The sequence below is a fragment of the Sus scrofa genome, chromosome 2 (genome assembly GCF_000003025.6).
Source record: "Sus scrofa isolate TJ Tabasco breed Duroc chromosome 2, Sscrofa11.1, whole genome shotgun sequence".
Taxonomy (NCBI): domain Eukaryota; kingdom Metazoa; phylum Chordata; class Mammalia; order Artiodactyla; family Suidae; genus Sus; species Sus scrofa.
The window spans coordinates 73,743,252-73,769,757 of record NC_010444.4 but is presented as its reverse complement, the minus strand read 5'-3'; the positions used below and the strand labels follow the sequence as shown (position 1 = coordinate 73,769,757).

The 26,506-nt window shown below is 58.9% G+C and overlaps 1 protein-coding gene across 8 annotated transcripts in view; it reads left to right on the top strand.

Moving 5' to 3' along the window:
• The window catches only part of KDM4B (lysine demethylase 4B), a 143,503-nt gene extending 120,124 nt beyond the window's left edge, over window positions 1-23,379 (top strand). For 4 of the 8 annotated variants that reach the window (XM_021084030.1, XM_021084029.1, XM_021084031.1 and 1 more), the window contains 14 exons: window positions 5-106; window positions 486-685; window positions 7,350-7,777; window positions 8,082-8,202; window positions 10,029-10,207; window positions 12,681-12,903; window positions 14,496-14,572; window positions 14,857-14,912; window positions 15,061-15,169; window positions 18,685-18,870; window positions 18,952-19,116; window positions 19,571-19,690; window positions 20,394-20,486; window positions 21,529-23,379. In XM_021084030.1, coding sequence (XP_020939689.1) covers window positions 5-106; window positions 486-685; window positions 7,350-7,777; window positions 8,082-8,202; window positions 10,029-10,207; window positions 12,681-12,903; window positions 14,496-14,572; window positions 14,857-14,912; window positions 15,061-15,169; window positions 18,685-18,870; window positions 18,952-19,116; window positions 19,571-19,690; window positions 20,394-20,486; window positions 21,529-21,705 — 2,236 coding nt within the window. In that variant the 3' untranslated portion in view covers window positions 21,706-23,379. The remainder of the gene's footprint in view (window positions 1-4; window positions 107-485; window positions 686-7,349; window positions 7,778-8,081; window positions 8,203-10,028; window positions 10,208-12,680; window positions 12,904-14,495; window positions 14,573-14,856; window positions 14,913-15,060; window positions 15,170-18,684; window positions 18,871-18,951; window positions 19,117-19,570; window positions 19,691-20,393; window positions 20,487-21,528) is intronic. The other 4 variants (XM_021084033.1, XM_021084034.1, XM_021084032.1 and 1 more) reach the window with 1 other exon arrangement.

Below are 26,506 nucleotides of genomic sequence, written 5' to 3'. Positions count from 1 at the left end.
CTAGACAAATTAGTCTGAAAGAAAACAGACACTGGAAAAAGACTGAGGAGGAGAGAAAACCCAATCTAGAGAGGAAGAAAGAGCAGACCAGGAAGCCGGGGCTGTCGTAAGTGCACCTTTTGTCTCGTCGTCGTCGTCCAGGCATTTTCCACCAGCTGCTGTTTCCATCCGAGTCCGCGCTCCCGTCTCTCCCGCCCCCACCACACAGAGGCTCCCGGAGCCACCCTGTCCCGCCATCCCATCTCCAGCTGCCATCAGCACCCGCTTGACACAGGCCACCCTTGCCATCCCCCTCCCCTCCCCCAAGCCTCTGCGGCCCCGCCCCCCTGGCCCAGGAGCCAGCCTCAGCCAGGGCCCCATGTCCCCCTGCCCTCCTGGGGGCGCTCGTCAAGGGGGGCTCCATCTGCCGGCCAGCCAGGGCGTCCGGCCTGGGGGCTTCTCCCCTCTGTTGTTTGGTCTCCTGCCTGACAAACCTCTCTCTCCAGGTCACACCGGAAACGGAGCCAGCCCAAGAAGCCCAAGCCGGATGACCCCAAGTCTCCTGGTGAGGGGGCAGCTGGGGCAGCCATCCTGGAGGAGGCCGGTGGCGGAGTGAAGGAGGAGGCCGCACTGGAGGCCGACCCCGAGGAGGAGGAGGAGGAACCCCAGTCGCTGCCGCAGGGCCGGGATGCCGAGGGCGCCGAAGGTCAGTGCCACCCCGTGTCTGCACCGGCCCTTTCCTGGCCCCCAGCTTGACGGGCCAGTCTCTGCTCTTGCAGAATCCAATTCACGTGCTTTGTTGGCAGCGTGGACGTTTTATAAAAAATGTACGGTCTGGGGGCGCTGCCAAAGTCCCTCTCCTCCCGAAACCGAAACCGAAGAGAGGCTGTCCCAGCCCATCCTGCTGCTGTGACAGAACCCACAGGCTGGCAGCTTGAAACAACAGGCTTGATTCCTGGCTGTGCTCGGGGCTGGGAGATCAGGGAGTTGGTGTGTTGAGAGAGCCCGCCTCCTCGTTTGCATGTGACCCTCTGTTGCTGTGTCCTCGAGCCCTCTGGCCTCTATTAGGAAGTCACTGCTCCTTCACAAGGGCCCTAGCCTCGTGACCCAGTCACCTCCCAGCACCGTTCCACTGAGGAGTAGGATTCAGCGTGAATTTGTGGGGACACAGACTTTGGGTCCATAACAGGTGTTATCTGCTCAGCCTGCTGTTAGTGGCCAGAGGCTGGATGTGCCTGAGGTGGGGACGCCCCATCCACCCACTGGCTGGTGTTAAACAAAAGGGTATATTTGGGCGCCGGGGTGGGGGTGTCTCAGAAACGTGCCCTTTACATGGCCTGGGGCCCATTAGCTGTGGAACATCACTCCATGAGCGTTTGAAGGTTCCCCACTCCCACGTTTTATGGTGCTGCTTTTACTTTTCCATGGCTGGTTTCATTTTCCTAATTTGCAGCTTCAGCTGCTCACACGTTTGCCGCAGCAGCTGCTCCCTGGGCGTAAAGGAGGGGCGGGGGTGGTGGCGGCAGATTGCCGGGCAGCAGCACCTCAGGCCCCTGTCACAGGCCATGGATCGGGTCCTCATTCTCCTCTTCGGGGGCTGCGTCTTGGACCCGGCTGGTGTCACAGATGATATGGCATTTGAGGTGACTGTCCATGGGGCAGGGCAAGCCTGCTCCCCAAATGTTCCCATGTGTCCCTGAGGGGGTTCCCCAGGGGGGCTTGAGACAGGGAAGCATGGAGAATTTCTCAGGTAAATCGTGTGCTGGGGTGTCCCCAGGGAGCTGGCATGCCGTTCACCCAACAGGCATCACAAAGCTGCCGGGCATTGCACAGGAGGGTCTGGATGATAGAATTTGTTCTAGAATGATAGATTTGCATTGTTTCCTCCCTCTCCGCCCCGCCATGTCATGGCATTGACATGGTGGGCGTGTTACAAATTTATTAAGGCAAAAGTAACATTTTCAGAGGGAGAGGGAGAGAGAGAAAGAATGCACATGAGGGTAAAAAGAGGGCTCGTCTTGCTTTACAGTTGTTTTTATATCCACATGCTGGATACCTTATTTGCGTGAGGAACAGGTTCTGTAGAGGCAGGGTGAGGATTGGATGACCTGCCTTCCCCAGCAGGGAGGGAGCAGCCCAGGCTGGTCAAGGTGGCAGAAGGGGCATTGCTATGAGACATGGCCAGAGGCTTTGGGGTTTAATCTCCTTGGAGGGGACTTGAAGTCTATAACATGGACAGCCCAGGGAGACAGGACAGAGAGAGGAGAGGCGGCCGGGTGAGGAAGAAGCCCACATCTCCACTGTCGCGCTTGGAAATGGACCTGGGGGCTCTAGGGGTGCAGGGATTCAGAAGAGTTGCCAGAGCCCAGTTTGACCCACGCAGCCACATCACGCTTCTCTTGTAGCGGCTCTTACCAGAACACGTGGTTTCCAAGAAGATCCTCCTAATAATAAAAGTGACCAAAGGGTGAGCCTCCCTGGAACAAATCTAGGAGTCGGGGGGCCCCTGGACTGACCAGTTCAGAAGGTCTCGAGAGACGGGGGTTTCACTGGGGCCTCTCCTGACAAGAGGGGGAGAATGCCCTTTGACCACAGGCATCTCTTTTCCTTTTGAGCAGCTGCTGGCCTGAGGCTGGGCGTAGGGCAACCACTGAGAATAGACACTCTGTTTACCCAACTGCTTACAAAGGACTAATGGCTCTCTTTTCCTTCACTGAATGAATTTCAAATGAATCTTTGCCCAAACCCACTGACTGCTTAGAGACAGCTGCACCCCCCACCCCACTCCTCTCACCTCCTTCAGCCTCGCTGGCCCTTGGCTGCCTGGACCCAGCCCTGTCACAGTGACACGCACCCTTGCCCTGGTGTCTCGGGATCCTGAGAGCTGGCCTTGCGCTCTTCCCTAGTGAGACCCTAGTTCCTCTCCAGTTTTTCCTTTTATTTTTTGGCCTCACCCTCGACATGCAGAAGTTCCTGGGCCAGGGATCGAACCTACCCCACAACGGCGACAACACTGGATCTTTAACCTGCTGAGCCACCAGGGAACTCCCGGTTTTCCCTTTTCTAAGCAGGTTCTCACCTAAACGGGGTATCCATGTCCTTGGAGAGTAAAATATACATACTATAGACAAAAGTGTGTAGGACGCAGGGCTCCATCCCCAGCATCCGCAGTCACTCTGTTCCTCTTCCTGGGGTCCATCCCTGAGGGCTTCTCCAAAACAGCTGCAGGGTCCACGCTGTGTGATGGGCTTAACGTTCGGTGGCTGGGCTGCCCTTTGGCCCCTTGGGACTGTGGCTTCCATCGGCTTCCTTAGGCTCAGGAAGAGGGAGGACATTCCCAGGGTGGCCTCTTTGCTCAGGGCTGGCAGTGCTCCCCAATTCTGACACCCTGTCCCCGTTCCACACCAGAGCCTGGTTCCCAAGGCGGGGTTGGGGTGTGGGGCCACTGAACCCGGAGGCCACAGCTGAGGGAGCGCCATGCTCCAGGCAGGGGCTGTTCCTCGAGCCCCTTGGAGGGAAGCTTCCTCTGAACGCATCAAATAAATACATGCTCACAGTCAGGGGTGACAGCAAAGGCATTCAGGGAACAAGTGGAAGATTTTAAAGTGGTTTCTAGATTTCCTTTAATGCTAGCTTAGTACCCCTCAAAGCTGTGCATGTAAGGACTGTGTCTGGCGTTCTTCGGGCTAGGGCACTTCGTGTTTGCTGCTGCTCACACACGGGGTTCTCCCCGATGGGGGAGCCCGGACTCTGAGGGGATGGGAGGGGACCAGGGCCGGCTGATGTGACACTTGGCCTAGGGAGGGGGGGCTGTGTCCCCTCCTGGCTACCAGCATCCCCCTGCCCCTGCTCCTACTGCCAGAGCTCCGCAAGAGCTGCTGCCCCGTGGCCTGGCCCAGTGGGACCAGCAGCCTCCCCCGCACTCAGCCCTGACCCTGGGAGGGGCCCCTTGTCCGGCACCCAGCACAGCCTCCTCACTCTCCGGCTTGGGCTCCACTTGGGGAGGGATGTGGTGCCGGCGGGAGCGGCCATGGGGACCAGGACCAGCTGGCCCAGGCCAGGGAGGGTGGGGTGGGAAGGGTCCCTAGCCAGGCAGCAGCCCTGTACCCAGTGCCCTCACTGGGAAACTTCAGTGGGAGAAGAGGTGTTGGGGGCCTGGGAAGCTGACATCTACTGTTGAGGGGTTCTTGGCTGTGACTCCGTGCTGAAATAAAAGTGCGCCCCCCCACCCCCGCCAAAAAAAAAACCAACCATGGAGTTGCCTGGCGGCTCAGAGGGTGGGGGATCCGATATTGTCACTGCTGTGATGCAGGTTCAATCCCTGGCCCGGGAACTTCCATGAGCCACGGGTGTGGCCCAAAATGAAAGTACCAGAAGGACTTCAGCTTATCTGCTGGAGGAGGAGGTCCCTGCTATTCTGCCTACCCCACACCTGGGCACCAGGGAGGTGAGAGGCCCTGTGTGCTGGGGAGGGACCCCGCTCCGAGCCTCAGGCCTTTCCCAGCCACCCTCTTAGCTTCGTTCTGAAGATTCTTCAGGCAGGCCAGCCAAGGGGCTGTCCAAGTACTGCCCTGCCCGGGGCCTGCGGCAGTCACCATGGCGTGAGGACAGAGCCTGGGCACCTTGGTGTCCTTCCTGGCCTTGGAAGGGTCCCCAACAGGGTTCTCTGGGTGTGCCTCCCTTGGCTTCCCAGAGCCTGGGAGACATTTAGAAGAGGCTGGGGACTGTCCTTCTAACAGCAGCTGCTGGAGCGGGGGCAGCACATAGGTTCTGCCAGTTGGAGGCCAAGGCTGGGGAGGCCACCGCTTGGACTTCCATTTGCATGTTCCTGCTGCCAGGAGGGGACATTCCTTAGAGAACAAAGCTGTTTATCTGAAAGAGCCTTTTACACAAATAGAACAGGACTCTGGGCAGCGCCATTTCTATAAATTGGTAGAAGCGGCCAGGAAGAGCCTGATCTCCTGGGTCCTCAGTCACCTCCCGGGCCGGGCGGCTGTTACCGAGCATTAGGAGCAGTGCTCCCCCCACGTCTCTTTCTCCCCATCCCCCGCTCTCCTCCCTCTCTTCTCCCTCCTTATCCCTCCCCTCCTCTTCTCCCCTTCTTTTCCGTCCTCTCCCCCCGCTCCCCTCCAATCTCTTACCCTCCACATCTCCTGGGACAGGGAAGTGACCTTTTGTCACCAGGACTGTCCAGCTTCAGCATCCATAGGGAAAAGCAGCTCTGTCTACAGCGTGTCTGTGTCCTTGGCCGGGTAACTGTTCCTGGGGTGCTGGTGGAAGGGGTCGTGGGGAGCTTGCCAGCCTCCTCCAGATGGGTGAAGGTGCAGGAGGGATCCTGATGGCACCCTTGGCAGGCTCAGGGCCTAAGGGTGTGAGGGGAGTCGGGGAGCGCTCCCTCCTCTGGGCACCTCTTGAAATGCACGGCTCCCTGCCCAGGAGCCCGCCCGAAGTGGGCACAGGGCTGCAGCCAGCAGCGGCTAGTGGGGGCCTTGGGCAGGAGTCAGCCCCCTCCCAGCACTCAGGGCTGGGGGTCTGCCTGGAGGAGGGGAGGGGAGGGTGCTTGCTAGATCCCTTCCCTGGGCAGCATGAGTCAAGGACTGAGTGATGATCTCACCTTTGGGAGCGTCGTCCCACTCACTTCATCATCTTTGGCTGAAGGATGGGGTGACACTTGGATGGGTTTTTTAATACCAAGATGCCGTGGATGCTGTGTGGCTGACCGGACCCTGTCACGCATCACGTTGTCACAGGTTTAGCAAGGAAGGGACCGCTCCTTTCCTTTGAGTCCCTTCTTTCCCAGCCCGACTGCTGGCACCAGTGGCTCATGGTTGCCATCAGCAGGACGACCAACCCATCCTGGGTATCAACCACTGTTGCACCTCATGTGATGTCCTGAACTCGCGGGGACCCTGGGCCCTGGTGGTCCTTGTGGGTGGAAGTCCCTGAGGCCCTGCATGCCTCACCCTGAGCACAGCAGGCCTTGCATGAGTGGCCTCTGTGACACAGCCATGGACTTGGTGGCTAAAAGCAGCACTCTTATTCTCCTTCATTTCTGGGGGTCAGGAGTCTGACACGGGTCTCAGTGGGCTGGAATCCAGGCGTGGGCGAGGCTGGTCCTTCCGGATGGGCCAGGGGAGAATCATTTCCTGGCTTTTCTGGCTTCTAGAGGTGCCACATCCCTGGCTTGCGGGCCCTTCCTCCCTTCTCACAACCAGCTATGCAGTGTACCTTTGGCTTCTTCCGTAGCCCCAGCTCCCCGCCACCCCCCACTGTCCCAACCCCAGCTGGGAAAGGTCTTCTGTCTTTAAAGATCCTTGTTAGTACACAGGATCTACCTCGGGATCCTTAGCTCAGCCCTATCTGCAGGGTCCCTGCTGCTGAGACAGCCTCTGAGACCCCACCAACCACACAGCCCATCTCAGTTTATTTGGTGGGCTACACGCTCTAAATTAAACTTCTGCTGAAGACACTCCCTGCCTGCCTCCCTCCTCACCCTGTTCCTGTCAGGAACCCCCCACCCCTACTAAGCCCAGTGCCCAGGCCCTCAGCATGGAAGGGTGCTCCTGGCCACGCGGGCCCATCTAGCACTTCTGCTCCACTCAAGCAGAGTTGCTTCTTTATGGTTTGTTGTTTAAGGTTTTGCTTTTTAAAAATGCCACAAGTTGGAGCTCCCATCATGGCCCAGTGGATGTGAATCCGACTAGGAACCAAGAGGTTGCGGGTTCGATCTCTGACCTTGCTGAGTGGGTCAAGGATCTGGTGTGGTGGTGAGCTGTGGTGTAGGTCGCAGACGCGGCTCGGATCCTGCATTGCTGTGGCTGTGGTGTAGGCCGGCAGCTGTAGCTCCAATTCGACCCTTAGCCTGGGAACCTCCATATGGCAAGGATGTGGCCCTGAAAAAGCAAAACAAACAAACAGCCAAAAAAAAAAAAAAATACCCAACAACAAAATAAAAATGCTGCAAGTTGCATGTTCTAACTAGGAATGGATGAAACTCAAATTCATAAAAAGAAAGCACATCCCACCTCTGCCCTCGGTAAGGATGTCCAGAGCAGGTCTCTTCCCAGCTGCTTTTGGATAGCTCACCTTGGTGCCCAGTGCTCATTCTAGAAGGTTCCTTGAGCAAGTGGCAGAACTCTGAGGCCAGGGTGCTGTTGTTTGATGGCTCAGCCGCCTGGCAGGGGAACCTGGCAACAGTTAGAACTGCTTGAAACCCAGAATCCTTGGGGGAAGGCCTCTTTGGGCAGGAGGGGCCCTCAACCACCCCAGCGGGCCCTTGCTCAGGCTGGGGGGCTCAAGGGGGGCACCTGGCCCCTGGCCCCCTTGGGTGACCCGTCCCCCACCTCTGACTCCTCTCTCTTTCCCCATAGAGGACGGGCGGGGCAAACTGCGGCCGGCCAAGTCCAAGAGCGAGCGGAAGAAGAAGAGCTGCGGCCCCCTGCACCCCCACCAGCTGCCGCCGCCCCTGCCCCCCCAGTTCCCCATGGAGGAGGCACCCCTGCTGGAGTCCCCCGCGCCAGCACCCGGCCCTGAGGCCACTGAGGAGAGCCCCCCGCCACCGCCCCTCAATGTGGTGCCCCCTGAGGCGCCTGGCGAGGAGCCAGAGGCGAAGCCACGCCCCATCATCCCCATGCTGTACGTGGTGCCACGGCCCGGCCCCACGACGGGTGACAAGGGCCGCGTGTCCTGCCAGCAGGCCTCTGAGCACTTTGCCCAGAAGGGCCCTACCTGGAAGGAGCAGGTGGCTCCCATGGAGCTAACAGGGCCTGAGGAGGAGAGCGGAGCTGGCGAGGTGCAGGTAGGGTGGCAGTGGGCACTGGCCAGGGTCCCCGGGTGGGGGCCTCCTGCCTTCATGTGACCCCCTCCTCGTCTCAGACGGCGCCTGTGGCTCTCATCCCAAAGGCCAGCAGCACGTCCATGGTTTAGAAACTGGTGGCGAGAGTTGCCTGGGGGCCTAGCAGTTAAGGATCCTTCATTGTCACTGCTGTTGCTTGGGTTTGATCCCTGGCCCAGAAGGGATCTTCCTGGGACCTCACAACCATGACTGAGGACACAGAGGTCCCTTGGAGCTGCCCCCGCAGTGGCTTCCTGTGCTGTTTTAGGCTCCAGCGACTTTTTCCAAGTTGAAGATGGAGATTAAGAAGAGCCGGCGCCACCCTCTGGGCAGGCCGCCCACCCGGTCCCCGCTGTCTGTGGTCAAGCAGGAGGCCTCCAGTGATGAGGGTGAGTGAGGGTGTCCCCAGCTCTGCTGGTCCCCGGGCAGTGCCCCTTCTGCAGACCCAGCCACCAGCACAGTGTCAGATCCTCTCCCCAAATGCCATGGAGCCAAGCTGCCCCCTTCCCAGCCCACAGCTCCTGAGGTCAAGCCCAGCTGCCCCCAGGAATGCCCCCAGCCTCTGGCCCACCCTCAGTTGTGCTGTTTACCCTGAGGGTGCTTGCTTTGCTGGGCTCAGGTCCTGAAATGTCTAGCGGGGTCCCTAAGGGGCAGGTGCTGCTGCCTGGGTTCAAACCTCAAGGCCACTGCCAGGAGCCCAGGACTGTGGTTGGTGTAGGTTGCCTTTCTGTGACTCAGTTTTCCCATCTGTAGAAGGGATCTGCTGGCCCCCTGAGGTGTCCTGCCAGGGAGGTACATGGGACTAAGGCCTGTGAAGTGTATGGGCTGGTGCCAGGCACACAGCAGTTACCAGGAATGCAGACCATTTGTTACCTGGGCCTCCTGGTATGACGCTCTCACACTCTCCATGGTAACCTGTGCCCCCTCCTCATCCTGTGAGAGCCGAGAAGCTGCTGCTGCTGCCAGAGGCTCCTGCCCATGCTTACCCAGCACAGCCCCTTCCTGGCCCCCCAAGTGGGCAAGGGCCGTGCCTCATCCTCTCATGGCCTCCCGATCTGCTCGGGTCCCTGGCGCAAAGTGGGGCTTCCCAAATGTTTTTAGAGGCTGCTGGCGGTGAGTGCTGGTGGCGGTGCCAGCATCACCAGGGGGAGGTCTGAGAAGTGAATTCAGGGTTAGAGGATCACAAGGCCGGAAAACTCGCCTGTTTCCAGCGGAGACGTTCTGGCCCTGCAGTCCCCTCACTTGTCCCTGGAGACGGCACTGCAGGGCCCCGGGTTATGAGTGATGCTCCAGACTCTGACCTGCAGCCCGGCTGCCCTCAGCCAACGATTAGCACTGGGCTGGGGCGCGGCCAGTCCCAGCAGAAGTAACTCTTGTTGCCTGAGCCCAGCGTGGACCTGGGAGAAGTTGGAATAAAAGGCTGTGGCAGCTGGAGCCGGAGGCACGGAGATGAAGAAGCGTCTATTTAACACTCAGCCGAGAGTCAGGGTTGCTATCTCGTGTGCAGAAATCCTGCTAAGCCAGTTTTTCATCTTCCGCTTCAGCCTTCTGTTTAAGATGCATGTGGAATTTGAAAACTGTCTGGATGGCGTCTTTCATTCTGAATCTAATTTGAGCATGAGGACGAGGCGGGCTCTCGAAACGCTATGGGTCTTGGGCCAGAGCACTGGGAGTGGGCAGGACCTCTCTGGAGATCAGCTGTGGCCCCAGGGTCCCTCCGCACTGAGGTGGCCTAGCCTTATAGCTGGGAAGGTTGGGGCCGCAGCAGTGAACACCCCACTACTGAGGCAGGTTCCTGGGGACCACCGGTGCTCATGCCATGGCGGATGGCACCCCACGTCCTCAGGAGACACAGGAATGGGACATGGGGGATTGGGGACAGCTGGCTGGGACCCAAGACCAGCAGAGGCCAGCCCGGTGACAGGTGACGGGTAGGGCAGGAGGGACGTCTTCAGTGGCCTCCGTCTTATAGGATGTTGGGGCGACAGTGCCCCCACCCAACTCCCAGGGGTCCGTTCCTGACCTGCCAGGGCCTGGCCACCCCATTTCCTTCCCCGGGTAGGACTGGCCCCGAACTAGGGCAGCCAGGGCGCTACCCAGCAGAGGGGCTCAGGGGCTGAGAAGTGGGGACCTCTCCTACCCCGAGCGTGCACTAGGTTGGGGGGGAGGGCGGTCTTCAGTGCTCAAGTTGCTCCCTCCTCCCACTTTCTTCCAGAAGCCTTCCCTTTCTCTGGGGATGAGGACGTGGGTGACCCTGAGGCCTTGAGGTCTTTGCTGTCCCTGCAGTGGAAGAACAAGGCAGCCAACTTCCAGGCCGAGAGGAAGTTCAATGCGGCGGCCGCCCTGACGGAGCCCTACTGCGCCATCTGTACTCTCTTCTACCCATACAGCCAGGTGAGCCTCTGCCGCTGCTGCGGGACCACACCAGGCCTGGCAGCATCTGCCTGCTCCCGCTGGCACCAGAGTCTCACTCGGCTTGAGGGGAACCCCTTCCCTCCCAAAGGGAGACTGATGGGGGGACCAAGAGCCCACTTGCAGTCGGAGCCACAGTGGGCTGGGTGGGGAGCCCCAAGGCCCACAAGAGGCCTGCGGGGAGAGAGCCCCGGGGTCTGAAACAGCCCCTTGGAAAGTAAACTTATTAACGTGCATAAAAATGAGGCCACGAGGAGTTCCCATTGTCATGCGATGGGATTGGCGGCATCATGGGAGCACTGGGACAAAGGTTCGATTCCTGGCCTGGCACAGTGGGTTAAGGATCTGGCGTTGCTGCAGCTGCAGCTTAGGTTGAAACTGTGGCTCAGATCTGATCCTTGGCCCCGGAACTCCATCTGCCACAAGGGGGCCAAAAAAGAAGAAGAAAGGCCCTGAAAGAGAAGCAGGGAACGTGAAGCTCACACAGCTGTCCTCTGAGTGTCCCCTGGGCTGGGAGGGGCCAAGGAGGGGCCCTCAGCGAGAACAGGAGCCTGGAAGCCTGACCAGTGTGGGGCTGGCGAGGGCGGACTGGGGCCGGGAAAAGACCCCTGCGTGGCCTGGCCCAGATACAGCATCTCACATCTGTCCCTAGTTTCCCTAGCCATGAACCTGGCCTCTCCTGGCATTCCATTTGGTACTGTCAGCTGCCAGGCCCTCCCGGTTTCCTTCTTATTTCTCCCTCTCTCCCCCTAGCCCGGCCCTGACCACTGCCTGCTTTCCAGCCCTTTCCCCCTGCCTGCCTTCTGCCCTGCCGGTTGACACCTCACTATAGCCACGCACAGCCTGGCTGGAAACCCCTGCAGGCTCCATGCTGTGCCCTAGCATCTCTCATGCACCCACTCAGGCCCCTGGGCACCCACCCAGATCCTCTTGCCAGGTGGATTTCTGTTCATTCTTTGTGGCCACTCAGTGGCTGGCCACCTCTTCTGGGATACCTTTCTGGACCTTCCATCCCAGGCTGACTCTGGCCCCCCAGGTTTCTCTGCCCACCTCTGCTCTTAATCCTGCCCTCTGTTTATCAGCCCCCAGAGGGCAGGCCAGGTCTCACTTGCTTTGGGGTCCCCGGCTACTAGCCGAATGCCTGGGGTTTTCCACACATTACCTGAGTAGTCCGAGGTCTGTGCCCTGTGCCAGGGCAGCATGCCCATCTCAAGGGCCCTGCTGCTCAGCTGCCTGGTCCTGCTGTCCCTAAGCGATTCCACATTGGGTGGTGGAAGTGGATGAGATGAAATGTTCAGACTTCTTCAGGCAGGACCCTCCTTGGTGCTGCTGGGAGTCAGCTGGGAACGCTGGCTTAAGAGGCCAACCTCTTTAATCCTGGTTGCTAAGTGAAGCATCGTGACTCGGTTTAAATCATGCCCACAGCACCAGTGGGCCTCGAGGGGCTTTGGCTTCCTCAGTCTGGAGCCCTTGGAGTCAGGGGCCAGGCCTCTCTTGTCCTGCATTGCAGGAAGGGCTGTGGCTGGAAATTCTGCCTATTTGGAAACCAGCTAGCCCCCTAATCCAGGGTGCCAGGTGGGACACCCTAGGTGCCCCCCCCATGGTACATCAGGCTGGTGATCCCCCGTGACTTCTTTGCTTCCACTGGGAGGGGGGCAGTGTCCTCCCATCTCTCTGGGTGCCCGGGAGGCTCAACTGGGAGCCCTAACAGCCTGTGACAGGTCCGGGGATCATGCTGGATACTGGTGTCGTGGGCAGGACTTTTCATCACAGTCTCTTCCTCTGATCGGATATGGGGGTTGGGGAGGACTAGAGTACAACCATCATGGGGTGCAAGTCAGAGGAGAGGCGAACACCCCACATAGACACATAGATGACATGGTGTCACACGATGGTCAGAACCATGAGGCAGACAGAGCAGGCGGAGTCCTGGAGACCTGCTGGTCATGTGGGCAGGGTGGGGTCCAAAGCACAGTGAGCAGAGATCTGAGTGCCCCAGGCCACGGGAACAGTGCATGCACAGGCCCTGGGGCAGGACCGATCCTGGCTTTGGAGATGTTGGAGGAACAGCGAGGAGGCCCATGTGGCTGGAACCAAGAGAGTCAGGGCAGCGGGGACGAGGGGGACGAAGGCAGCAGGGTGGTGTCTATGCTGCGTCTGGACATCAACCTAAGTGGGAGGGTTTGGGGGCAGGCCGGACCGGATCTGTCTTTGGAGAGGCTCTATCAGGGGCTTCCAAGCAGGTTGGGGGCTGGGAGGGCGTGTCATGGAGACCCGTCATGGGGCGGCTGTAGGTGTCCTGGTCGAGGAGGTATGAGTGCAGCCAGGAGCTGGCCGGGGATGTACATGACAGATGGAGGCTGCTGGACCAGTGGGCCGAGGGCAGCGTTAGGGATGCCCTGTCCCCCCCCAGCCCATGCCGGGCTCTCCCTTGAAGGCAGTCCGTCTCCCGCAGTCCCTACAGACCGAGAAGGAGACTCCCCAGGCCTCCCTCGGGGAGGGCCCTTCGGCCACACCGCCTTCCAAAAGTGGCCAGAAGACACGGCCGCTGATCCCCGAGATGTGCTTCATCTCCAGCGGCGAAAACACAGAGCCACTCCCCGCCAACTCGTACATCGGTGACGACGGAACCAGCCTGCTGATCGCCTGTGCCAAGTGCTGCCTGCAGGTCCACGCCAGTGAGTGCCGGGCCCTGGTGGCGGGCAGCGCCCGAGGGAGGGCTATGGGCCGGACAAGAGCCGTGGGGTCTGCCACATGCAGCCCCACTTTGCCCTCCGAGACAGCTGCCTTCACGTCTGCCAGGCAAGGAAGCCACTTTCCATGGCTGCTCCTTCGGGCCCATAGCAGGACCTGGTGTCATGGAGCAGACGTCCTGCCCTTCTCACTGGCCACGGTGGGCTTGTCTGATCAGCCCCGTTCTGGAAGGGTCTGCCAAGGCCTTCCCTCCGTACCAGGGCCTGGGAGGCAGCAGGAGATCAAGTGCCCATCAGGGGCCGTGACGCTTTTAAACTCTGCACTTTGGGGCCAGAGTTAGAATTGATGGTAAAGCTGAGATGCTGGAGTGGTCCAGGGGTCTGATTTATCTCCGCCGTCGGCAACTACCCTCCCCCAAATCCAGAAGGCCAGTAGCCCGAGACGGGAAGATAGATGTCTGCCCCTCTCTTGGGTGGAGGGGGGCCAGCGAATGTGATATTGAACTCCTAGGACGGGAAGGCTTCTGGAGCCACTTAATTTCGTGTGCAGCCTGTGTAGGAAGGTGGCCGTAGATCTCTGTCCATCATCTGCCCCCGAGGAGGCCTTCCCCTGGCTCACTTTTGTCTCTTGGCTGGGAGCCTGTTTGCTCTGCCCAGCTGAGCCTGGCTGGGAGAACTGCTCCTGGGGTTGGGGGTCAGGGGGATGGCAGCAACCGAGCCTACTGCCTCACTGCTCTCGAGGGGCTTGAGGTCCTCTGGAGGGGGAGCCCCCACTTCCTCCAGGAGCCAGGACTCTGCTCCCACTGCCCAGGGCCTGGCCTTGGCTGAGTGCCCCAGGGGACAGAGCAGGCAGCTATGGAATGGCTCTCAGGGACCTTGAGGCCTCCATGGGGACACAGAGCCTCGTTTCTGCTTCCCTGCTTTCTCTGTGGTCTCTCCAGGGACCCCTCCTCACTGGTCGATAACCACCCCAGCCAGCAGGGCCCCTGTTGGGCCGCAAGCCTCGGCTGGCTGAGGGCCCCTGCAGTACTGCTGAGTGGTGACTCTGGGGAGGTGGGGTCCTGGGGTGGGTGGTACCTTCTCCCCTGCTTGGGGACTTGGCTCTCCACTCCCCCTGCGGGCCCTCTCCCCACTTGTAAACTGGGACCACGTCCTAAAGCCAACCCGCCTTGGTAACCCTGAGCGTCCAACTGTGCTGCCAGGAGCGGTGATTCTGCCCTGCCCAGCTCTGCTGCTCTGGACTCTAGGCTCCCTGAGGCCCTCTTTGCCTCCCACACACCCTCTCCACCACCTTCCTGGCTCTCAGCTCAGAGAGGGTCGGGGCGCTCCTAGACCGCGGTGGGGGGAGGGAGTGAAGGCCAGACTGAGCTTCCAGACCCAGTAGGGCTTCTGCTTTGGAGACCTGCTCTTCTTCCCCGTGCCTGTTTCCACACTTTCCCTGGCTCTGCGTGCAGTGGCCTGGATCGAGGTAGAGCGGGTGGCGAGAACAATTACCCTCAATACCGCAGCCGCACCCCAGGGGCCCGTCAGCCCGCGCGCAGCTGCGGTGACAGATGCCGCCCGCCCCTGTTTTCCAGGTTGCTACGGCATCCGCCCTGAGCTGGTCAATGAGGGCTGGACGTGTTCCCGGTGCGCGGCCCACGCCTGGACTGCGGTAACTCGCCCCTGCAGCTGGGGTGGTGCTCTGAAAGCCATCACGGCCCGTGGGGGAGCCGGGCCCGGGCCCGGGGCTCACCCGATCCCGCAGGGTGACCTTGGGCTGGCGGCCTCACCTCCCTGGGCCTCGGGTGGAGCCCGACGCACTCCTGGCCCATCACTTCAGTGGCCGCTAGTTTGAAATGTAAGGACGGAGGGAGGGGGCCGGACCAGGTCCCGGAGCAGCAGGCGGGCGGCCCCACCCTGCACACCCCTCACCCAGCGATTGTCTGCTTCCTGCAGGAGTGCTGCCTGTGCAACCTCCGCGGAGGAGCCCTGCAGATGACGACGGACAGGAGGTGGGTAGAAGGGTCCCTCCTCCTGGGGTGTCCCGAGGGACGATGTGGGGGGTGGGCGAGGGCAGGAGCAGGAGGAGTAGATGAGGTCCCATAGGCCCAACTTCTGGGCTGGTGCTGGTACACCCGTGACCCCACCCTCTGCCCCCAGGTGGATCCACGTGATCTGCGCCATTGCCGTCCCCGAAGTGCGGTTCCTGAACGTGATGGAGCGCCACCCCGTGGACATCAGCGCCATCCCCGAGCAGCGGTGGAAGCTGGTAGGGGCCCTGGAGTCCCACCCTGGGCATGCAGGGTAGTGGCCAGGGAGCCAGACCTAATGATTTCAGTTTGGCCTAAATAGGCCCAGAGGTGCCTGGAGAAAAGCAAGGCTCCTCTCTCAGTCTCTGTTTCCAGCTTTTTACACAGCAGAAGCCACCATGGGCACTCTGCCCCATTCTTTCTTGCTTAACCATGTTGGTCTGTCACCAAAGTTTTCCGTACACAGTACAGTCACAGTGGTTGTACAGCAGAGTTCTAGAACATCTTCATCTTGTGTAGCTGGCATGTTAAATAGCAGCTCCTTGTTTCCCCTCCCTGACCCCTGCAACCACTACTCTCCTCTCTGATTCTGTAAGTTTGTTTTAGATTCCTCATGGGAATGGGTTTCCTTCTGGGTCTTGCTAATGTCACTGAGCATAGTGTCCCCCAACCTCCATCCATGTTGCCACAAATGACAGGATTTCCTTCTTTTTCACGGCTGAATAGTATTCCTTTGTATTACTGCACCACATCTTCTTTATCCATTCAACTGTCCGCCAACAGTTAGGTTGTTTCTTTTAAGTTTCCGACTCACCAGACTTCTAAGTCCTGGCTCTTGTCTCCAAGCCAAGTCTTGGGTGTTGTAAATGATGTTGCAATGAATGTGGGGTGTGCCTTTAGATAGAAGGCCAGGAGTGGGATTGCCGGATCACATGCTAGTTCCAGTTTTAGTATTTTAAGGAACTGCCATATTGTTCTCCATAGCGGCTGTATCAATTTGCATTCCCACCAACAGTGCACGATTGGTCCCTTTCCTCCACACCCTCGGCAACACTGGCGTCTCTTGTCTTCTTGAGGATAGCTGTTCTAACAGGTGGTTTTGATTTGCATTTCCCTGATGATTCGTGATGTTCAGCATCTGTTCGTGTAACTGTTGGCCATCTGCATGTTTTCTGTAGAGAAATGTGTATTCAGGTCCTTTGCCCATTTTTAAACTGGGCTGTTGGCTTCTCTGCTCTGGAGATGCGGGAGCTCCCTAAGTGACCTCTCTTGATGGCTGGTGCACTCTCCCTCTAAGGAGCACGGCCCTCCTTAGGCAGGTGTGGCCTCGCCAGGCTGGCCTCCTGCTCTTGCTAAAAGCAAGACACCCCTCAGGGGAGCCTTCCAGGTAGTAGGCAAGACAGTGAGCAAAAGCTGGTTTCCATTCCAGCTCAGCCACCAGCCAGCGGTGTGGCTCCAGACAGACTCCTTGACCTCTCTGTGTCTCAGCCTTCTCCTCCATTAAAAGGGGTGCCAGTGCTCCCCTGCATGGTGAGCACGGGCTGGGCCGCACCAGAAAGCACTGATCATGCTGTCTGAGCACCAGCGCATGCTCCCAGGTCATCACCTGTGAGTTTGCAGGTGGCCTTGTGGGGGACATGTGGGTGATGAGATGTGTTTTGCAGCCCCCCGGGGAGCTGGGTCCCTGGCCAGGGGCTCCCACCTGGTTGATTTCCCAGCTCCCTGGAGCAATGCCTGGGTATTGACGCTCCTCCTGGCCTACAGTGTGCCTGGTGGTGAGTCCCGAGCGAAGGAACAGAGACATCCACCACGGAGCCCAACATGCAGGGCCCCTGGGCAGGGCTGAGTGGACAGGAGCCGTGTGGGAGGGGAGGGGGGCCCTGGCCAGCGCCAGCCCTGCCCAGCCCAGAGGAGCATCAGCAAGAGGCCGGTGCCTGCTGGTGATTCCTCCAGGAGTGCGGGTATAAAAGGCCTCATTATTCAGGTGGAGCGATGGTGCGGTGCGCGGGACCGTGATAGATCCTCCCTCCCAGACGCTTTATGGATCATCTGACATTTCCAGCTTGCAGCCTCTTCATTACCGGCACTTGTAACGATGAATTAAAAATCCTTTTACACGAGGCTCGCTTGTACTGCCTAATGGAGCTGTGCAGGGAAGCCAGTGGTTAACTCCTGCTTGCCCAGCCGCCCGCCTGCCTTCCTGGGGCCACGCAAGGGCTGCAGGATCGGTCCTCTGCCATCCTTCTCTCCCCGTGACTCCCTGGCTGCTGGCTCTGGGTGCCTGGCAGTCCTGGTGAGTGGGGGCTGGCCCCATTGGCTGGCGGCCTGAGCCTCGAGCTCGGTCCCTCACCAGGCCAGTTAGTTTTGGGGGGCTGGTGGAGGCAAGGCTGTTGAGGTGCTTTGAACTGGTCCTGCCCTCGTATCGGCCCTGCTTTGAGATGTAGAGGGCTGTTTTAGGTCCTGATGGGAGAGAAGGCAGGGGGCACAGGTAGTCTGCGCTTAGGGTGGCCTGGAGCTCACTCCTGATGCATGGTCCAGCAGAGGCCTGACCCACATCCCTCATGACGCAGAAACACAGAATCATGAGCTGTCACTACGTGCTGGAGTGGATGAGCTGTGTGCCATGCTCGGCCTTCGGGTTTCAGCTGTGGTGTCAAGGCTGGGTTTCTGGGTGGGCTGTGCCCCACTTTCCACTCCCCATGGAGGCAACCGGAGCCCCGTCCCTGAGGGCCATTGTGTGTCAGCACCTGTCCCTGCGGCCCAGCGGAGAATCAGGCATTGACAGTTTAATAATGAGATCTCATTGCTATTGATTAGTGCTGGGCCCGCGATTGTGCAGCACCTTGGCTATGGGACTTCTCTGGCTTTTGAATATGGTTTACAGAGCGATAAAGGCCGACTTATTAAATGTACAAGAGTGATAGGCTGGTAGCTGCTAAGTAGTGGCTGGATGTGGGCAGGGGCGCAGCGTCCATGGCCCTGGAGCTGTCACCTAGCAGAGCAGGTCAGCCCAGATAGGGTGTTGCGACGGTGTGGGCCCTCTGCCCCTCCTTACAAAGGGGCTCCACTGCAGTGCTGTTCATTCAAAAGTAAGAGAAAATCCACTATTTTAAAGGGAACATTGCAGTGGCTTTTAGTACATTCATGGAGTTAGGCAGCCATCATCTCTGTCTAGTTCCGGAACATTCCATCACCCCAGAAAGAAACCCAGTCCCCTTTAGAAGTCACTCCCCCCCCATCCATCTCCCCAGCCCCTGACAACCACGAACCCACTGTCTCTCTGGATTGGCCTGTTCGGGACGTTTCTCATAAACGGAATCACACACTGTGTAACCTTCTGTGTCTTGCTTCCTTCACTGAGCCTCATGGTCTCGAGGTCCATTCACATGGTAGCAAGTGTCAGTGCTTCTCGCCTTTTCATGGATGAATCATGTTCACTAGTGGTTCCTGGCAGCTATGTGGAGGGGTGTGTGGGAAAGTCCTGGGAGTGCTGGGGCAGGCAGATTGGTGAGTCTGGGAGTGGTTTAGGGGGAGGCTCCTACCTGCCCTGTGGTCAAGACTCCCAGCCAAGGGGAGCTGGGCCAGCCTCTCCCAGGATGCCTCCATCCAAGGCCAGCTGCCGGGCCTCTGCGCTCCAGTCCTAGGTCTCAGAGTCACCCCCAGGAGAGAGAGCCGAGGGTGTAGTAAGGGGGCTCTCAGCCCTGGGGACAGAGGCGGCGGCCAGAGCCCCATTCCCGCTGCCTGTTTTCCGTAGAAATGTGTGTACTGTCGGAAGCGGATGAAGAAGGTGTCTGGCGCCTGCATCCAGTGCTCCTGCGAGCACTGCTCCACCTCCTTCCATGTGACCTGTGCCCACGCCGCCGGCGTCCTCATGGAGCCAGATGACTGGCCCTACGTCGTCTCCATCACCTGCTTCAAGCACAAGTCAGGGAGCCACAACGTGAGTGCCTGCCCCTCCCCTCCAAACCCCCCTCCCCACCCCCGACCTGCGCCCAGCCTCTGACTCCCCTTCTACCCCCAGGTCCAGGTCCTGAGGGCCGTGTCCTTAGGCCAGGTGGTCATCACCAAGAACCGCAACGGGCTTTACTACCGGTGCCGTGTCATTGGCACCACCACGCAGACCTTCTACGAAGTGAACTTTGACGATGGGTCCTACAGCGACAACCTGTACCCAGAGAGCATCACTGTGAGCCACGTGGGGTGGGGCGGGGGTGGGGCGAGGACAGTGGGTGGGGCGAGGGGCGGGGTGGCGCAAGGCGGGCACCACCCTTAGAAGCTGGGAGTGGCTGCATCCCTCGACCTGGGTCCCCAGCATCCAGGGTCGCCTGTGTCCCTGCTGGACAGGCCCAGGCTGTAGGTCCCCTGCTGGAAAGCACCCACCATTTCTGCAGAAACAGCCCAGAGCGGGGCCAGTCTAGGTACGCCCAGAAGGAAGGTGAACCAGGGCTTGGAGGGCTTCGAGCTCCCGCAACCCCCCCCTGCCCCAGCCTTAGGTGGGGTCTGGCCTTTACAGTTCAAGCAGAGAGCTCGGCCTTCCTCCTGGCTGCAAAATCTACCAAATGAGACCTTTCTTAGCCCAGGCGAGCGTGGTAACAGAGCCTAGAGCACCCCTCACCCCCCGCCCATCCTTCTCTCCACAGAGTAGAGACTGTGTCCGGCTGGGACCCCCGCCCGAGGGCGAGTTTGTTGAGCTCCGGTGGACTGACGGCAACATCTACAGGGCCAAGTTCATTTCCTCAGTGACCAGTCACATCTACCAGGTGAGGGAGTCCCCGTGGCCCAGGTACAGGGACACGTTTAGGGCGGGGCCGTCGGCCCAGTCCTGCTGGGTGTGACTGCGCTTGCCCACTCACTGAGGAGGTCAGCACAAGCTGGAAGGCCCTCCAAGCGGCTTCCCCTGTAGAGATGTTTTCCTGTTTTGTTTTGGTTTTGGCTTTTTTGGTGGTGGAGTATACATGAAGCTTACGGTTTTAACCATTTTTAAGGGTGCAACTCAGTGCCTCCGATTTAAAAAAATGGCAAGTTGGTTGTGAATGTCTTCCCATGATTACAGAAGAGAAATTATTTAAAAAGTGTGAAATGGGAATTCCCGTCATGGTGCAGCGGAAACGAATCTGACTGGGAACCATGACGCTGCGGGTTTGATCCCTGGCCTCGTGCAGTGGGTTAAGGATCCAGCGTTGCTGTGAGCTGTGCTGTAGGCCAGCAGCTGTACCTTCAATTAGACCCCTAGCCAGGGAACCTCTGTATGCTGCGACTGCGGCCCTAAAAAACAAAACAAAAAAAAAAGGTGTGAAATCTTAGAAGGAAAACCACCTGTGTCCCTGTGACAAAGTTGACGGCTGCGGAATGCAGGTTGTTTCCTGTCTGTCGCTCACCTGGGGCGGCAAGAGAGTGGAGAGTGACAGGGCCTTGGCCAGGAGGTGCCAGCCAGGAGCTCTGAGAACTGCGTCCCCTTGGCAGGTGGAATTCGAGGACGGGTCCCAGCTGACAGTGAAGCGTGGCGACCTCTTCACGCTGGACGAGGAGCTCCCCAAGAGGGTCCGGTCGCGCCTAGTAAGTGGCCAAGTGGGGTAGGTAGGGAACGCTGCCCCCAGGAGCCCTTAGTGGGCCTTTAGGAGTGCCCGGCCAGGCATCCTTGAGCTCCTGCCTTGGCCTTTGCCTGTTCTGGGGCCAGAGGGGCGGTGGGAAGGTCAGCCCGGCTGGCGAGGAGGCAATACCTGAACGTGGATCTGAGCTGCAGGTTGGCTGTGCAGAAAGGAACCGGGGAGATGGCTTTCCCTTATTCTTTCTTTCATGTTTAATCCAAAGGCAAGGTTTTGGGGAGCAGGGGCTCTGGCCGTGGGTGGAAGAGCTGAGTCAGAGCTGGTGGGGGGTCTCAGACGCAAGGTTTCCTTGCGGGGCGGGGAGGGGGGTGGGCAGACAGGAGCTACCAGGCAGACCAACGCCCAGGGTGTGGCCTGACCTTGCCTCCCACGCTCTGTGGACAGCAGGGTGCCTGCCCTGCTAGGGGGCCAGTGACTGGGAGGTTAGGGCCCCTCCTCCGCCTACTGGGGAATTCACTCCCAGGACAGGGATACATGAGGTAGACGTGGCCGTCACCAGGGAGCGTTGTCTCTCAGAAGATCATTAACTGAGGGAGCCAGCAGCCCAGATCCGTTGGTCCCAGCAGGGCAGGCATTTGCTCTAGCCAGGCCCTCAAGTGGAGCCCCGATTTCAGTCCATTCTGGCCGCTGTAACAAAACACCCTGGACTGGGGGGCATTTAAACCACAAGCAGTTTCTCCCGGTCCCGGAGCCCAGAAGGCCAAGATCCAGGCACCGGCAGATTGGGTGTCTGATGACGATCCTGGTTTCCAGACAGCTGTCCTGACGTGGTGGGGGAGGGAGGGAGCGCTCAGGGTCCTATTATAAGGGCCCTCACCCCCCTTCCGTTCCCGAGGGCTCCACCCCCACGGCCGAATCACCTCCCCAAGGCCCCGCCTCCTGTTCCCATTGCTGGAGGGCTTCCGCGTTGGACTTGCAGGGGGACCCAAAGCTCGAGTCTGCAGCCCCCCCGCCCCCCGCCACTAACCCCCGTGCTGTCTGGTCTCCTGCAGTCGGTCAGCACCGGGGCCCCACAGGAAAACGTCTTCTCGGGAGAGGAGGTGAAGGCCGCCAAGCGCCCGCGGGTGGGCACCCCTCGCGCCGCAGAGGACTCGGGGCGGAACCCGGACTACCTGGCCTTCATGGAGAGCCTCCTGCAGGCTCAGTGCCGGCCCGGAGCCTCCTTCTAGGCCAGCCGGCTGCCCAGCGACCCCCTCGGCCCAGCAAGGCAGGCGCGGCGGGCCCTGGCGTTTGCTTGCTGTGTGAATCCCTGTCCTCGCCTCCCCCGCCCGAGAGCCTACCTCGGCGGCGGCGGCGACAGGAGCGAGCAGGACGCCGCACGCGCCCCCGGACTCAGGGAGCAGGGCCCCGTGGGCTCTGGGGGGCCAGCGGGGGCACGCGCCACCCCTTCGACCCAGATTCGTAAACCATGTAAGCTCTTCTTCTCGAAAAGGTGCTACTGCATTGCCTGCCCCCTGAGCAGCCTTGGAGATTGTGACTTCTGTATATAAATCACCTTTGTGAGGTTCTTTCTATAAATACCTATTGTTTAAAAAAAAAATGCAAGAAAAAAGGAAAGAAAAGGAAAAAAAAAAACAAACCCAAAGTTGTTTTATAGATTTGTGGCTTTAAAAACAAAACGAAACGTCCTTTTTCTCAAAACCGAAATGGCTGCGGGAGATGAAAGCAGCTCTTGTGTTTATGTTTGTCGTGTTTTCGGGTCTTGCTCCTCCATGAGCCACAGGGATGTGCTGCAGCTGCGGCGAGGCCTGGGGGCGCCCGGAGGCCAGGGCAGGATGCCTGGGGACCTGGGAAGGTGGCGCCTGGTCCCTCGAAGGTCTGGGCGGCTGGCACCGCCTCCTGGGCCCTCGGAAGGAGGCCAGCAGCTCCCTGGGGGTGGCCTCTCCCCCGCCCCCATGTGTGTGGCCTTTTGCAAAATAAATGCTCTCTCTTCTGGTAGCTCCATCTTTAGCTTCTTCCCCTCTGGAGACCCATTCCCCAGCCGAGGCCTCGGATGGGAGGTCCTTGGGGGTCGGGGGGCTCTTCCCCGGACCCCTAGGGGCTGGCATATCCTGTGTCCTCTGCAGCGCAGGGATTGGTGCGTCTGGGAGAGAGAGCACGAAAGGGAATCTGCTGCTTTCAGCTCGAGGGAGATCTGCCTCTTAAGGGTTGTGGGCTGAATTTCTACACAAAAACGTGCTCCTCGCCCTCCCCCCCTCCCTGGGCTGGGGAAGGAGCTAGCCCGGCTCAGCCCACCCCCACCCGCCCCTGTCCCGTGCAGAGGGATGGAGAGCATCACTTGCTTGTATAAAAAAAGAAAAAAAAAATTTTTTTTTTTTTAATTTAAAAGAGGCTCTAACGGTCGCCAGGCCAGAGAACCACGTAAGGAAAGTGGAGAGTAACTTCATTGGTGGGGGAAGGGGCAGGTGCCCTGGAGGGGCGGGCGGGGCGGGAGGTACCAGGGGAGTTGGCGAAATGTGGGGGTTCCCTCTGCATGCAGCAGCCCCCCACCCCGGGCGCTGTCCCTGTGTTCATATGTAGTTTGAAAATGCTATTTATATTGTAAAGAGAATAAAAAGGAAGCGGCCAGACGCCCCTCTGGCCGCATGGCCAGTCCTTCTGGGTCGCACCCGGTCGGTCGTGGGTTCCCAGACTGGTGCAGACAGGTGGCGGCACAGCAAAGGGAAATGCACTTTCCCCACGAAGATATATCTGTGTCTATGTGCGAAAACGGCAAGAAAAAAGAAAACCCACCCCCTCTGATTTTTTTCCTACCCGAGATTAAGGATGCGCTGTATTTTTGCCTAATTCCCCTGCCTCTAGGTTCATAATGAATTAAAGGCTCGTGAGCACTGCGAATTACAGCTCCAGGTCGTGGCAGTGTCTTCTTTTCTGAGCGGGTGCCGGGGAGGTGGTCAGCAGTCTCCACTCAGGGGGTGGGTTCCGGTTGCCCCCACCCCCAGGATACAAGGGGCGTTGGTGGCCGTGGCATCTCCTTCCCCCACCCCCACCAGAGGGTGGGCTGGGCACACATTGGCCTGGCCCCATGGTCTCTCCTCCCAGCCTCCAGAATGAGATTTACCTACCAAGCTGGACATATGGCGTTTGTGTCTCCATAAGACTGCCCCCATTAGAGGCTGTCAGGTACCCCTCTCGGGCCGGCTGAACCAGAGGTAGCTGTGGCAGCAAGTCCCTTCTGCTGGGGTGGGGCCCTCTATCTGACCCCTTGCTCTCTCAGCCTTGACCCACTCAGTTCCTGTCATATCTGTGGAGTGTGTCTTTTCCCTTTCAATTTTATTAATTTTTTTTTAACTTTTTTTTTCGGGGGGGGGGGAAGCTGTCCCCACAGCAGGCAGAAGTTCCCCAGGCCAAGGATCGAACCCACGCTGCAGCAGTGACTACCCTGGAACCTGAACCTGCTGAGCCACCAGAGAAATCCAGGGGAGTGTATTTTGTAGTGAGCAGCCGCTGGATGTGCGAGACAGTGGGTCTTACGCAGTGGGATGAGATTGGGTCCCCTGTATTTAGAAATGTGTCAATGGTCCAGCCAGTTCTGGGGATACAGCCGTAGTTGGGACCCTCGCCCTCCAGGGCCGACACCAGGGGGAGCCACTGACAGTACATAAAATGTATGGAATGGCAACTATGATACAAATAACAGGGAGTCCTGGAGGAGCTGAGAGGTGAGCCACGGGGGCGTCTTGGGAGCACGGCCAATGCAAAGGCCCTGAGGCAGCACCGTGCCTGGCATTTTGGAGGAACATTGAGGGGGCCCATGTGGCTAGAGCAGACTGAACCTGAAGGAGAGAGGGAAGACAGTGGGGCAGGGTGTGCAGGGCCTTACCCCAGAAAGGCAGGAGCCCTGGAGTGCTGGACCATGGGCCAGGGACGGGACTCAGTGCTCACAGGCGCCCTCTGGCTGCAGAGAGGAGAACAGACCCATGCAGAGACCAGGGCAGAGGGGGCTGAGCTGGGCATCTGGAAAGATGACTTTTGCCATGATCTGGGATGGGTGGGTTGGGAGTGGGGAGAGGCCAGCTGCTCTCCAGTCAGTTCTGAGCACAATCCCCGCACAGGAAGGTAATGGCTGGACACGGGGCTGAGGGTCAAGGGAAAAGCTTTGAGGAGATGTACTTACTGGACAGGTAGGCCCTGGGTTGTCTGTGCAGAACAGTGACGGGGGGAAGCTGAGAGTGAGGGGGCTGTGGACAGGGGCTCCCCCTCTGGGCCTCATTTTTTCTTCTGCAGTATGAGCATCCTAAAGGATGCTGTGTCTGGAGCAGATTTCCTTTGATGAAATCTCCATCCAGCCACTGCCACCATCACCCACTTCTCAGACCCCTTTTTGGGGAGATGCTGCCTGTGGTGCCCTCAGCACAGCCAGGACTCAGTTTCCTTGTCTGCTACAGGGAGCCCTCTGTGGCACTGACGAGGTGGGTCAGCATCCTCTAAGCCTGCCTGGGGCCGGGTAGGCCTGCTTGCTCTCCTCCCCCACCCCAAGTTGCCCCCCTCCTCTGCTGGCCACCCCACCCAGCCACCTCCCTGCCCCTTCAAGGGTGCTTAGGGACACAAGTCATAGCCCTGAGATCATCACCAACCAGAGAAGTTGCCAAAGCTGAGTGCTGACTGCCCTATGGCTCTAGGCTGGGATTCACCGTAGCCCTGGCACCCACACCCCAGAGCATTATTTATGGATTAGATTTACTTTGTGATTTTACTCCCTTAATGGGGAAAATAAGAATGATTTGCTGCCACCAGCAGCCAGAGAGGGTGACACCACGACAGGAGGAGTGGGTGTCTGGCATCTCCTTGATGCGGGGTCTACCCACCACTCACGAGGTGGCAGGGACAGATGGTCCCCCTCCCAGCAGCTCCCCAGGGTGGCAGGGAGGGGCCTCTCCAGCCAAGACAGCCTCCCTCCCCACTCCCCCCAATAACCCTGGCAGCTGCTTCACTTTAGAAACACAAAACCTGGGAGTTCCCGTTGTGGCTCAGTGGGTTAAGAATGCACCTAGTATCCACAAGGATGCAGCTTTGATCCCTGGCCTTGCTTAGTGGGTTAAGGATCCAGCGTTGCTGCAAGCTGCACTGTGGGTTGCAGATGTGGCTCGGATCTGTTGTTGCTGTGACTGTGGTGTAGGCCAGTAGCTGCAGATCCGCTTTGACCCCTAACCTGGGAACCTCTGTATTTCTTCTCTGTCCCAGGGGCCAGAAATCCAAGACCAAGGCGTCACAGGGCCACATTCTCTCCATAGACTCCAGGGGAGGCTTCCTGCATCTCCCAGCTTCTGGTGGCCCTCAGTGTCCCTTGGTTTGTGGCCACATCCCTCCACCCTCTGTCCCTGTCTTTACAGAGCCATCTCTCTGCCTCCAGTGTCCCTCAGCCTTTCTCTTACAGGGACACCTGTCATTGGATTTAGGGCCACCCAGATAATCTAGGATGTCCTCGTCATCTCAAAACCTTTCACTTAGTTATATCTGCAAAGCCGCTTTTTTCCAAATAAGGTCACAATCACAGTTTCTTGGAGGTGGGATGAGAACATATTTTGGGGGGAGTCCCCAGGAGCCTCCTTCCCTCACCACAGCCTCAGTGACCCAGGACAGAGTGGTCCCATGACCATCCCCTGACTTGACTCTCAGCCCCGTGAGCATAAGGACACAGTCTTGGTCCCATCAGCAACCCCCCTGGTCAGTGGTGGTGTAGGTCACAGCTGTGACTTGGATTCAGTCCCTGGCCTGGGAACTTCCATATGCAGTGGATGCAACCATAAAACAAACAACAAATGGCTGTGATTCTTACAGTCACTATTCTGTTTCACATACCCTGATCCATAACTAATTAAAACCAACCAGAACATGGTGGGCACCCCAAAATGGAAAGCAGATGGTAACACATGAACCCAACTACAAATGAAGGGGGATGAAAAGAGCTGACCTAAGTAACTCTTGAAAACAGTGTTTTGACCAGATACTGTCAGGCTGGAAACAAAA